This window comes from Lampetra fluviatilis, chromosome 20 (genome assembly GCF_964198595.1).
Source record: "Lampetra fluviatilis chromosome 20, kcLamFluv1.1, whole genome shotgun sequence".
NCBI classification, from domain to species: domain Eukaryota; kingdom Metazoa; phylum Chordata; class Hyperoartia; order Petromyzontiformes; family Petromyzontidae; genus Lampetra; species Lampetra fluviatilis.
Genome location: NC_136294.1, coordinates 4327279 through 4341641, shown reverse-complemented (window position 1 = coordinate 4341641; position 14363 = coordinate 4327279). Strand labels below are relative to the sequence as shown.

Genomic DNA, 14363 nt, shown 5'->3' with positions numbered 1-14363 from the left:
TACAGTCATTCCAGGTGAACGATTGTAACCTTTGAGTTCGATTAAAATTAGCCGAATTTTTCGTTGAATTTAACCCAGGAATCGAACGTGAAGCCTGCGAGCGATTGCGAGTGATCGTTACGTGCGTCGTATTTCGTTCGCCTCGACATCAGATTCAAGAAGAAAAAAAAATCCGCTGGCTTGTTCCTCGTGAATTGCACAGTGTGACAACATTAACACACTGGGCCAAGTCTCGAGGCTAAGTCACGTCCCCCCCCGCCCCCCCCCCCCTTAAAAAAGGAACAATCAACATTTGGACGATTCACAGCCCTCTGCCAATCCGCCCATGGACGAAGGCCTCCCCCACTCCACGTCGATATAATGGGAATTGTTTGACTGCACTTCACCAGGCCAGTTAGTGCGCGGTTGGTGATTAAATCCGTGGCACGCGCGAGACCATTTCAGACATCGTCGCCTCCGCCGTTAACCGTTGGCTGGGAATCGAACTCGGCAAGTCGCTTCGGTTCACAGCGCAGCACGTGGGCCACTGCCACCACCGCTCCACCCCACGTGGGCAAAGGGAAACTTTGGCAATTTAACTAAGCCCCCCTCCCCCCCCCCCCACACGCATCTGTCAGTATGGCTCCAGTTCCACGAAGGGAGGGGGGGGACACCACTTGCGGGGTTCGTGGCGTGCCGTCGACGAGGGAGCGTAAGCGGCTACATTCATATTTAATCAGTTCTCACCAGAGGACAAAGCGCGTTCATTTATCTCGAAGAAATGAATTTGGGGGGGGGGGGGGTGGTGGAGTTTGACTACGTCCGCGTGTAGCGGCGGTGCCGCCGCGGTGTGGATCGTGGCGCCTCGGAAAAAATTGGGCCCCTGTCTCTTCCCACTCCTCCCCCACCACCACCCCCTACCGCTCTCTGCGAATGAGCCACTCCCCGGCTGTCAGGTGCGAAAGCCGTTCACGGCTAGGGCCGCCGGCCCTGCGGGTACAATGAGTACGGTGGGTACGGCCTTAAAGCATCATTTCACGGGCCGGAAATTAAAAAAAGAACGGGGAAGAAAGTTGGTCACAGTGATTGAATTTCACACACACAAACACGCGCGCGCACGCACCAAAAATAAGTCAGCAGTTTTTGCACGCGATAATTTCCCCTGACCTCCGTGGCTTGCTCAGGTTTGTCAGCAGAACGGAAGCATTTGTGTGTGTGTGTGAGAGAGAGAGAGAAGCTCTTGACACATTAGATCATGCTGTAAAAGAACCACTAATCTTGGCTCGCAGTGACCTATGCAAATTGCATCTGGCCTTGGGCAAAAGCAATGTAACGAATGCCACATATAATCCTGTTCATTGCGGTTGAGAGACAATACATTATTAAGCCATGTTTGTGGACTTGCCCTTTCACAGATGCCCAGCAAAAAGGAGGCTTTCAAAATCGCGATGCTACCTTGTCGAATTTTTTTGCGGATGATTTACATCCTGCTTTCCTCCGCATAAGTGCGCGGTTGTAAATTGTTGAATCTTCCTCTTTGTGAGTGTAATTTTGAAACAGCTCGCTCTGCAATCACAGTTGAGTTGTTGTGCCATACTGTGTTTGTGTGTGTGTCAAATACACATTTGAGGATGGCAGTGATTGTAATTCCGGGTGCTGTTAAAAATCAACAATCTCATCAATCACATTTAACCCGTGTTCACATTTCAGTGTTCAGATCGTCCGTTAAATTGCGTTTACTGCTTATGTTTTTTTTTCTCTCAAAATATAATTGCGAATAAAAATAACTCCACAAATAGTTCAGCATTGACGTCCATTAAAATGTCATTTTATATCGGGACATGTTTTGCCTTGTCACATTGCAGTCCATGATTGTCTTGAAGATTATTTTCTCCACTATTTTCTCCTGTACAGTACTTTGTGCTCAAGTAGCTTCCATCCGAGAGAGAGAGAGAACGTCCTTCGTCTATTTTTAAATTAAATTATCAACTCGCAAGTCAAACATCGCTCTAACACTCTAATGGTAGTGGCATCGTAAGGCAAGACCGCCTCACAATCTCACAGACGCCAGGCATATTCCTTCCCAATAATATTCCCGCGTCGGCATTTTAGTCTCATATGAGTTTCACATTCGCAGCACCCTGATACCTGTGGCATATCGGAATGCTTCGGAGGCACGCTGGAGTTTCTGCTGCTTTGTGCACTGAATGCTGGCGCAGTGCGCAAATGGCGTTGAAGACAAATGGCACTGAAGATGGCTATGGAAAGACGATAGACAGCCGGATAGCCAGACATCCCGACACCCAGGGAGCTGGACATTCGGAGAGCCAGAGAGCCAAACAGCTACAGAGCTGGACAGCCAGGCAGCTGAACAGACAGGCAGCCAGACAGCCGGGCAGCTAGACAGCCAGACAACCGACCAGCCGGGCAGCTGAACAGCCGGAGAGCTGAACAGCCGGGCAGCTATACAGCCAGACAACCGACCAGCCGGGCAGCTGAACAGACAGGCAGCCAGACAGCCAGGCAGCTATACAGCATGACAGCCGAACAGCCAGACAGCTGAACAGCCGGGCAGCTACACAGCCGGACAGTTGGGTGACTCCTACTGCTTGGGCGGGATGACCACGACGCAGGGCCCGCACTTGGGTCGCCACATGAGCACCTGCGCGTCGTTGGCGCTCGGCCTCTCGAGCGCGTTGGTCGGGATGGGCTCGTTGCGCGGCAGAATCAGCGGCTGCTCCTGCCGCGCGGGGCCCACGAGGCGCGCGCGCTGCCCCAGTGGCCGCCAGGGCTCCACGTCGATGCGCAGCCGCACCCGCCAGCGCACGGTGCGCAGCACCAGGCGCTCGCGCGTGTCGGGGTTCAGCGCCACCAGCCACGTGGTGAACGTCTGGTCGCGGGTCACGCGGCTGAGCCACGGCGTCGGCGGCGCCGTGCCCGCGTCGCCGCCGCCGCCGGCGTTAACCGGCACGGCCCACGTGACGCTGGGGTAGAAGTTGTCGTTCATGCTGACGTGCACGCGGATCGGCTTCCTGCTGCCGTTGTTGTTGTTGTTGCTGCCGCCGCCGCCGTTGCCGCCGCCCCTTGGGGAAGCCGACATGCTTGCGGTCTCGGTGGTGTTGCCGTACCACGGGTAGCTCACGCCGTCCGAGTCGGAGATGGCCGAGACGTGCCCGTCCCGCAGCGCCGGCAGCTCCCAGCTCGATCTGCTGGGAGGGAATGTCCGGTTAACGTCCCCCCATCCCACTCACCGACTCTTACTTAACCAGTATATATAAGGTCGGGTCTCTTGGGACTTCTCTCTTTACTTGATAGAGCAATTGTGCTGTGACGGTTCCACCTGAAGACGGAAGCTTGTGTTGCCTCCGAAACGTCGTGATTTATTATTTTATTTTATTTCTATTATTACTTTTATTAATTTTAGTTTTATTTTTTACCTACGTGACTTTACCGAAAAAAACCTAAGAGTATGAATCCTTGCAGTCACGAAAGCTTCAAATCTAGAATTACTGACTCTTTTTCGTTCGCAATTCCGAAGGAGGTTGAAAGCTTTGATATCCTTTAGATCTGTCTGTCGGTCCGTAATTGGGAAGGGAGGGGTGGGGGAGCTTATTTGAGAGACAATAGCACAGGCCAACAATGGAATTTGCGGCAGTGCCCTCTGCTGCCCGCAACGAAGCTCAGTTTCCGCGGCCGCCGATATCAACCTGGGAGCGCATGCCCCAGAGCCCACGGCCACCCACGCGAGCCCAATGCGGGCTCGACCCTGCACGCCGAGCTTCCGAAATCGAAAATGTGATCGGGCGGCGCAATTCCGGGTTGATTTGGTTGGTATCAACGTGGCGCGGAGTGGCGTGCGCGGAACTTAACGCGGACAACAGATGGCACCCCCCCCCCGCCCCCCCCCCCAGTGGTGAGCACGACGGGGGATCTGGTTTCGGTCTGGGGGATAAGGACACAACCCACACGCAGCAGCATCATCATCATCGTCCCGTGCAATTATTCACTCTCCAGGCCACGAAATGCATTCGACAATTCACACGTATTGCAATCGGCTATCGGGGGAGCAATGCATTTTAAATTATACCATTCATCCGATGCTTGCCTCGAGTTTAATGTACAAGGTGGTCCAGATGTCTTCTCACTCACTAAGTCCTCTTCGCTCCCTGTGGAGCGTAAGGCCGCAACAAGCCCACGCCATGCTGGACTGTCTTGAGCAGCTCTCTCTGCTTCATTGAATGTGTTCTTTTTGCAGTTTCCATAAAAATTATGGGGTTTGTTTTTCCACGGGGTGGGTTTGTTAGCTCCCTGCCCAACCCCCAACCTGGAGGACCAGGGCTTGCCCATTTCGTCTGTCTTCTAACCTTTGACCAGTCCGGCATGGTTGGACCCAGTGCCGGATTATTCTTGTCGCAAAAGTAGCTATACGTGCTACGGGCCCCGCACTTTCAAGGGCCCCGTGCTAAATGCTTTCAAGCTATCAATTCCCGTTTGGTGATTCTGCACTTGCTCGATTACTATAGTACTATACCGTCTTCAACTTTTATGAACGACTGGGTGTTTAAGATTAGCGATTTGTCGGATTGTCTGGCCGTAGAGCAAATGAAGAAATACAATTACTTTACAATGCAAGTAAAAAATTAGTGGTTTAATATTTGTTTTATTTATTTAGGGTCCCTAATCCGGCACTGTTTGGACCTGCTGGGAGCCGAAGGCTCCCGCCGGCTTTGCTCTCTTCGTCATGGAGTCACGTGAGCTTCTCCAACACGACAAGGCGACAACCCAGATGTCTTGTGACTCCCATTTAATTCTCTAAAGTGTAATATATATTTTTTTAGAGGAAGGTTTATTTTAAACAGAAATTTATATGTAAAGGGGGGGGGGGATAGCAAATGTGAGGGGTCAATTAGTTGGATGGGTCACAAGACATCTGGGCCACCCTGTTCAATGCAACATCAACATCTTCAAATCAAGATTGAACATCGACATCGTTGAACCTGAGGCAATGCCCGCGTCGTCCGTTCATCGGCCGTCCGTAATTGGTCCTAACCCACAGAGTCTCGCTTCTCTTCTTCTCTTTTCCACATCGACGAATTTCCCTTTCGCCCGCGATGCCAAGCCCACAGGCTTTAACTGGCATCGGGGCAGTTTAACCGGGCCCACGTTTTGTAACCCGCACAGCGGAGCCTAAAAAATAATTTGCGGCATCTGCGAGTGACCCACGGAATCGCCACTGTGCTCCAAGGGCGGTGGGTGGGGGTGGTGGTGGTGGAGAGAGAGGAGAGAGAGGCTGAGCTCACCCCCCCCCCCTCGGCTGCTCTGTAATTGGCGCGGCATGCGAGCCGTGCGGCCACGTGCTCAGCGCGTGCGGGGTGATTGACGCGGGCCCTCAAGTTGGCGACGAACCTGCGCCTGATTGTAATGTGACTCCGCATGCCTGTCAACCCCGTTATCAGTGCCCTGCCTTATTACAGGCCAATTCAGACCGTGTTGGTCACCGCCGTGCCGCATATAAATCTCAACGTTCACCCTACAAAAGTCCCATCACAAGGGAGAAACACGAACAAATAGACAATCGCCACTACTACACTCACCACTACGCTCACCATTACATACCTGTCAACCCCCTTATCAGTGCGCTACCTTATTACAGACCAATTCAGACCTTATCGGTCACCCCGTGCCCTTTTAAATCTCAACGTTCACCCTACAAAAGTCCCATCACAAGGGAGAAACACAAACAAGTAGACAAAACCACGCAATGTTTGTTGCCAGTATTGAAACGACTGTACCCTGTACGGACCTGCAAACTCAATTCCCCTGTACAAGTATACAGGGTCAAACCGTTACGGGTCGACAGCTGTGATGTTGTACGCTCCGCCGATAGCCGAAGGCGGCTTTAAAAGAGCGGCATGCCACAGTCGAGATGATTGGCCGTCAAGGGCGCACGCAGACACTGCTCGTCAATCAGTGGCGAGATCTCCCTGCATCCTGCCGAGGACCGCCAATCGCTTAGGCATCGCGGTGGTTGTAATTCTTTGTAATTGTAAGCGACATGAATATGATATATATTTATATTACTCTTTGGTGCTTTCGGTAAAGTCACGCAGAACGAAACAACCAAAGAGTATGGATTCCTGCAGTCACGAAAGCTTCAAATCAACATTGTATTTATATCGTTTTTGTCGTGTGTGTGAGAAATACAGAAAAAAAGGTGACACCTTCCAGCTATTTCAATTTCGCACGTACAGCACACATCTATCTTGCAAACGGTTGATGCTAATATTACACACTTTATCCGTGTAAGCATTCCTGTATGAAGGGTCATATGAGCATAAGGAATAGTCTATGATGATTCGTTTATGATGGTGGATGAAATAGGATAAGAAATACTCGTTTCCAAATGTTGATCGCCGCCCCACGCCGTGTGGGTTATGATGGTTATAGCCGGTGTGTTTGTGTATATAGGGGTTCAAACAGTGCCGGATGAAGCGAGTGCGGGGCTGTAGCATATGTTATAAAGGGTCCCAAAATAAAGAGAATATTAAAACTAGATTCGAAGCTTTCGTGACTGCAGGAATTACTCTTTGGTAAATTAAATAAATTAAATAAGAATATTAAAACCCACATTTTTTACTTGCATAGTAAAATAATTTTATTTTTCCTTTTGCTATACAGCCAGATAATACGACAAATCGCTAAACTTAAACACCCAGTCGTTCGTAAAAGTTGAAGGCGTTATAGTACTATAGTAATAGAGCAAGTGCAGAATCACTCAAACGGAATTGATAGCTTGAAAGCATTTAGCGCGGGGCCCTTGAAATTGCCGGGCCCGTAGCTACTGCACATGCAGCTACTTTTGCTCCGAGGATAATCCGGCACTGGTTTCAGATCTGATACCGGGGTCGTGTGAGGTTATGTGACCAAACCTAACCACGCTGGTCATTGGGGATTGGTGAAGGGCGGTAGGGGCGGGGGAGGTGTGGGGGGAGAGCGGTTACCCAGGACCGTATCAGGCGTCACTCGCCGCTTGCTGACCCTAGCCGGGGCAGGAAATCAACTTCACGTACAGTCTATACGGAAAGGTTGATGGCTACTGATGACAAATAGTTGCACCTTTTTACGCGATAAGAATGTAAAGGTGATAGTGGTGGTGGCTAAAACCACCTCCTCTCTCCCTCCCTGCCTCCAGCACTGCTGCAGGACCTGCTTCAGCCGGACGTGACAGAAGTTGTGACCGAGCCAGAGCGATTTGCTGCGCTGCCGGACAGGGCAGTGGCAGAGATCCCCGTCATAGCCTTAAAGCAACTGTTGGTGCAAGTGCTGTTTGCGAGCACCTATGAAGGGTGCCGGCACGGCATGCCGGGGTGGGAGGGTGGCCAACACCTCGCCCGGCCGCCTTTGTCTCCCCAGTGGCGATGTTTACACACACATCACCAGGTGCTCATTTGAGACTGAGTCGACAATGGAGAATGGCTTAACGACGCAAGAGATTTGTGCTAGAAAGATGTGTCACTGCTTGAGCATGTTGGCACAGGACAAGAGAGGAAAGTGGAAACAAACCTACGGGGTGTCTGCCCAGATGGATCGTGATGATGGTGATGATTATGTGGTAAAAAACGTGAATGGTGCAAGTGAGGCAGTGGCATTTTGCAAGTTTCCATTCGAAACATTTCACCTGTTTCTTAAGCAAAATTTAGTCCTTGGGGGAAACGTATCACCGTGCTTCGGTATTGCTCGATGATGATTTGTTCGCAACTGACAGTGGCTGGGAGAATGCCTCCCATCGCTCTGTCAGCGAGAGGATCCTTTGACCATTCTTCGCCGTGCTCGTCAGCGCCGGCTGGATAAGTTGCAGAGGGCCCCCGTAGCGGTTTAGGCTTCGCCGGGCACCGATGTCAGCCGTGGAATGGCACCCAGGTCGCCCGGTTCACGGCGCAGCGCGCTTACCTTCTGGGCAGCTGCTCTCCGATTGCTTTATAAATTCCAGTATCACCGAAGATCCACCGTTGTATTGTTCGCGAGAAACCGTGATTATGACGAACGACCGTTGACCAAACCATTGGGAACTGTTCTAACCGTGTAGCCAACCAATGATATATTGGTCAGCGTAGAAGGAGGAGGGTGATGAAGAAGGGGATCGACTGATAACATCAAGGAAGGATGCAGCGGTGGCGTAGGTGGTTAGCGCGCCGTGCGTATGAAGCCAGCGTTCCGGGTGTAATCTCAGGTCACAGCGAACGTCAGCTGCTGAGTGATGTCTGAACCTATCCCGGGACACTCAACTTCTCCAACACGCACTGGCCGGCGTGGTGAAGTATGGCGAAGAAAGCCCCTATGACTGGCACGATGTGGATAGGCTTTCACCCCAGCAGTGGGTTAACCAAGGATTTTAAATTATTATCAGTATCAACCTTCAAGCAACGGAGTGACCTCCGGGCAGACGCTTCGGAGGACGTGAGCTGATGGATATCTCAGGCTGCCACCAAACTTTCGCGAAGAGACAGCACAAGAGATTTCGATTTAAAGCTTTCGTGACTGCAGGGATTCATCTTCTTGGTTCTTTCGGTAAAGTCACGTAGAAGGGAAGTAATAAAATAATTTTATTATGTTTTATTTTTATTATTTTATTACTTCCCTTCTACGTGACTTTACCGAAAGAACCAAGAAGATGAGCACAAGAGATGTTGTATATAGACTCGCATTGGGTAAGTAAAAGCGCACAATGAAGCATGGAGAGATGCGTGCTCGGAATTATATCGAGTCAGAAAGAGGAACACGCGCATTTTTGAAAACAAACACACTGTGCATGTTGAACTTCTTCAGCAGCGTACGTAGCCGACCGTGCTCGAAGCATCACGCTGACTCATCATCTTGGTTCTTTCGGTAAAGTCACGTAGAATGGAAATAATAAAATAATAAAAATAAAACATAATAAAATAATTCTCACGACGTTTCGGCCACAACGCAGGTCTGTCGAGAAGACAGAGTCTGAATGACACACCCCAGGCTTGGAGCGGCTATTTAAGCTGGGATGTAGGGGGGAAGAGCGCCTTGACAAAAGAATTTGCATGTCAAGAGGAATTTAGCATATTTATGGGAAATGCAGATATGCAATTAGTACTACTTGTGAAATGGCTGACTCTGAATGAAAATGAGTGAGGCCTGGGCAGGACCAATGGACGAGACTGGGGATGTAACGGCAGCCAAAGGAGAGAACGACCACCGCAGAAATTTGGTTTGAAAAAAAAAACATTCATGAACAGGAGCGAAATTAATTGTGGGGTGAGGTCTTCGTTCAGCAGTGGATAGGCCATGACAAAGTGATGATCATGATCATGAAGAAAGCTTGATGATAGGTTGAGATAGCCTACACCTGCCAGCATTCCAGAGTGTTCTACCCTCACTCGACAGAAATCGGCTGTAGCATTATCAAGCCACGAGTTGGGAGTTTCAAAAGTCAGCTCAAATTCAACATGTGCCGTTTAGGCCGTGATAAACTCGATCAGAGGCGTCCAGCCCAACCAAGCCGCACAGACTGCATTGCATTCATCAGCGCCATGCAAAAAAACGAAATGGGGTTCGTTCACGATAGTAAATTACAAGATTACGTGATACCTCTTTTGGCGTCATCTGGTCCAACACCATGTGAGACTAGGCTCTAAGGAAAGCTGTCTCGGGTGTGGACCAATCAACTTCAAGGACAGTGCATACATTATCAGAGTTGTGCTTTTTGTTTGCATTCCGACTGCAGGTATTGTGGTCCATGCAAACATGACTCTTTTTAAAAAAAGGTGTCAGTTTTGTTGCCAGATAAAAGGGTAAACAACCAATTATAATATAAATAAAGTCCTTAATCTCCACGTAGAGACCACGGCACGCCCGACCATTACGTTAATAACGCAGTGGGCCTATTTCCATCGACTCAATGTACGCGTGTAGCCCTTTGTAGATCCGCCGCTGGACGGGGGCTTCTGTTGTGGGTCGCGTGGATGTATTTCACCAAACTTTGCCATTGCTCGTCAGTGCGGGATTAGCGGAGGTGAGAAGGGATGCCTTGAAGCGCGGTATACAGTACAATTGATTGTCCTCCGCTGCAGCCTATAACACCTGTTATCCTCACGGTGGACGTCCATCCAAGCCTCGTGCAGGGCTCAATTCTGCCTAGCGTCCGAGATCTATCGAGATCGGGCGCATTCCACGTGATTTGGTCGTATAGGCTTCATAGGCTACAGCATACATCGATGTATCCACAATCATAGAGAGATAAAGATCCTGCGTATTGTCTTGACAGACTCTTGGGGCGCGTTGCTGTTAGCGAACACCGATGAAGGCGCGGTACGTGAGGGATTATGAAGACAGAACGACGCCCGACCGCGTTTGTCTCCCTAGTGGCAATGCTTTAACACACCGCAACAGGTACTCGTTCGAGGCTGAGTCGACCTAGGAGAGCCCCAGGACCGGTTCCGATATCGTCACTGGTGTTGGCCGTGAGCGGGGATTGAACGCACACACGCACACACAGGGAAATCTCAACAAAGATTTAACCTTTCGATTTAAAGCTTTCGTGACTGCAGGGATTCATCTTCTTGGTTCTTTCGGTAAAGTCACGTAGAATGGAAATGATAAAATAATACAAATAAAACATAATAAAATAATTCTCACGACGTTTCGGCCACAACGCAAGCAGCCGTCCTCAGGTGGAGAACAGGTCTGTCGAGGAGACATTCATTTATTATTTCCATTCTACGTGACTTTACCGAAAGAACCAAGAAAAAATATTTAACCCTTAGTTTACACTAATGCATATCCTGAGACCTTCTTAAACAGGAACTGTGATCGCAAACGGACTGTTTCCTGATAAAAAAAAATGTCATTAAAGGGCAGTTGCGATAAAATACAAATATCAAAATTCCCAACGTTTTCACTATCAAAAGTCATATATAGCTACCGTGCGTCTCTGTTGGTTCGCTGCAGTAATTTGTCCCTTATTTATAATATATATATTTTTAAAATAATCTTGTGATACTGCGTTGGCAGTGGTGCGACAAGCACAAATAACACAACTGAATGCAGTCGTCAATAAGACTGTGGTCTTCAAATGAAAATATAGACAGGCGACAATTTTGGGCAATATCCCATCATCCCCCTCTCTGTTCTGAAGAAGGTCCATTGCCCGCAACGTCACCACCTTTTACTGTACAGTACACTGTATATATATTTATTTTTTTATCTGTTTTAGTATGTTAGCTAGTGAGATGCGGGAGTTGGATTGGGGAGGTCTTCATCCAGCAGTGGGTTGATCTTGATCGATGTTGATGATAGTTCATTAAATGCTTATGCTGTAGTTATGGTGGCAATAATGGTCGGGGTTGAACCCTAAGCAGTATTTATTCAACATTTACCAACGGCCGTGTGTTCTTTTTCCACGTTTCCGTGAATTTATTTGCTTTGAAATATTCCGAGTAAAATATCGATGGGTATTTGTTTTTCTACTGGCATGCACCGCAAGTGATTTCCAGGAAATGGTAAGCAGAGAGTTGAATTAACTGGCCAACATTCAGTACCCCTCCGTTCTTTAATGTGCTATAGTTTCAAAATGCCACGTATTTGTGAAAGCGTCCACCCCACCAATCATGCAGATGAAGGCACGGGTTGTATCAGCCTCCAATACAAGCAAGCATTGCAGGTCTCCCTTGTAAAATATACTTGTATTCTCAATGGATTGGTTCCTGGGATGAAAATCAAAGTTATTCACTGCTTTCAAGGAACATTGAGGCATTGGTGCTCATAACTCCTGTTTACAGAGCTCAGCCAGGGATGAAATCTCCACATTCCTATGGCGGGGTTGAGTTACTCCAGACGACAACCCACTGTTGACTTCCCACACGAAGCGCTATCATGTTATTGGCCCCAGAGGGATGACGGTCTGAGTCAACACCAGGATTATGGCTGCAGAGTTTGGTAGTACATGTTGTTTACGTCGTTGATTGTAAAAATTCGGTCACAGTTCCTATGACCACTGTTTCATTGCTTTTATGGCTTTATTTTGGTGATTTTCGAAAAGTTTTTTGGTTTGGCCATGTTTGTTTGTTGTAGTACAGAGTTAGACTGATGGCCTTAATCTAAGTTGTCTTGTGGTTGTTGTTGTTTGACTTTCATCCCACTGGGATTTTTGCACACAGTGTTGGTGTACGGTGCTTTTTCTGCAATATTTTGCTGTTTTTTCTTGGATTTTCTGTTTGCACTTAGTCACAAAGTCACTTTAAGATGCTTTTTGTTCATGTTTTTTGTTTGTTGCGGTTGCACCCGATTCAAGAGCCGAATGGCTCACAGGGCTACACCTAATAAATGAACTTGAACTTCACGTGCTGGAATAAACGAAACGTCGGACATCGTGGCCGAACAAGACGAACGAACCCTGCCGCCCACCCCCCCCCCCGCCCACAAAAAAAGCATCGGAAAAACTTACAAAGGGAATTGGGCACACATCTTGATACAGGACCCTCGTGCCGAAAGTCCCTGAGACTCTCTATGATAAGGCCATCGTGGGCCAAAGGGATTTGCCGTTCGAAGTATATTAGCTGGTGCTTGTGCAACAGAATATATCTGCTGCTTGTCAGAAGGCTAAAGAGAAATGCAATCAAGCACTCTCTTGGTACGACCACCACACTGTGAAGGTGAGAATGCAGAGTTAACGCGAAGTGCATATTTGGGTCAGGACGCTGCCTGACTTTTAATTCGTTTCGCAGTCATCGCAGTTATTTGTGATCTCTACGCCTGCTCGCGCCGCTCACAGTGCCGTGCACAGCAAGTTGCATTCCTCCATTCATTCACCCACCCGTAGGCTCACATCGCGAGAGTTCGTCTTCAATATCGCTTTCGTTCCGGGCAATTGCGTTGCGCATTTAAGCCGTTCAACTGCAGCCCCTCGGTCAATCCACTGCTGGATGAAGGGCACCTCCGCCCCCTTCCTCCACCACCGCCCCTGCCGTGTCGGTCATTGGGGTTGTTCGCTCGAAGACCAAACTTCACCACGCTGGTCGAAGCGGGTTTGGCGAACGGCAGAGGGCCCGCGAAACTGTCTCGGTTGTTACTCGCCACTGACGCTAGGCCGTGGCTGGGGATCGAACTCAGGTGACCACCGCGTTCGTAACTTCTTGCGTGTTAAATAAACGCAAAGTCAGTAGCAGCAGCAGAAGCAGCCAGGGAGCGTTGGCGCAGTCGTTAGCGCACTGCATTCCGAAGCCGCCGACCCAAGTTCGAACCCAGGCCACGGCAAAAATAATTGGTTCTATTGTGTCGACTCAGCCTTAAATCGGTATCTAATCCGATCTGCAAAACCTCAGCGCTGATATGGCGTGGTGGGAGCGGTGTTGGCTGAAGTTATCCATTGGCAGCATTTCGTGAATTAGTGATGTTCTGTCTGTGAGCGCATTGGTTAGCGAGCTTATATAGTAGAACCAGTCCTGACACCCCCCCACCACCACAGACCCCAATGTCTTTGTTTGCTGGCGCGCGAGGGCGTGCGTCTGACGAGACGTACTCACGGCATGATGATCATGTGCGGCCGGCACCGGGCTATTGCGGGGGGGGGGGCATTTATACGCCGCTCATGCGATCGCAGATGCATAACGCATAAGCGAAATCGCCCGGGTAGTTTCCCATTAGGGCCAGGATCGATAGACGAGGTGACCTTGCTAGCCGCGGAATCGATGCGACAAATTCTGCTGCCTGTGATATGTTAAAGTCCTTGCGAACAAACACCGACAGCATTAAAAATGAAAGCCCCCCCCCCCCCCCCGGTGCGGAGCGGTGGCGCAGCGGTTAGCGCGCTATATATGACGATAAATATGATACGTAGTCCGTGGTTAAAATCAGTGGCGATATTCATATTTGAACCGGGGGTTTGGGCCCCGCGTCTCCAACCGAGTCGCGTCCGACCCCACGCCTTCATCAACCAGCTGGTCACTCCAGCAAAAAAAAGGAATCAATTATTTACAGCCCGATCAATACACTTATTGATGACGGCCTCCTCAAGCCTTGCTCTAACCCGAACTGGTCAGCGTTGGTTGAGTATTGTTAAATCAACCACCCCATGACCGACGCAGCATGGGTGAGGCTTTAATCTAGCAACGGATTAACGAATGATTGTTACATTATAGGTGATTGAATTATATTATCACGAAGACAAAGATCCCCCGTAAAGAATGAACAGACTGTTGGGGTAAGTGATGTTACTAAAGACGGAAGGACACACGAGGGGGTGGGTGGCAATCACCACGCCCGGCCGCCTTTGTCTCCCCCAGTGCTGACGCTTACACGCCGCACTAGACATTAATTTAAGGGATGAGTCAGATATTCGTCGCTGATGTTGGCCGTGA

General features: G+C 49.4%; 1 protein-coding gene across 1 annotated transcript in view; it reads right to left on the bottom strand.

Moving 5' to 3' along the window:
- Window positions 1–284: 284 nt before the first annotated feature.
- LOC144937863 (protein FAM78B-like) overlaps window positions 285–14363 on the bottom strand; it is a 22456-nt gene continuing 8377 nt past the window's right edge. The window contains exon 2 of the mRNA XM_078865388.1: window positions 285–3185. Within this exon, the coding sequence (XP_078721514.1) occupies window positions 2582–3185 (604 nt within the window). The 3' untranslated portion in view covers window positions 285–2581. The remainder of the gene's footprint in view (window positions 3186–14363) is intronic.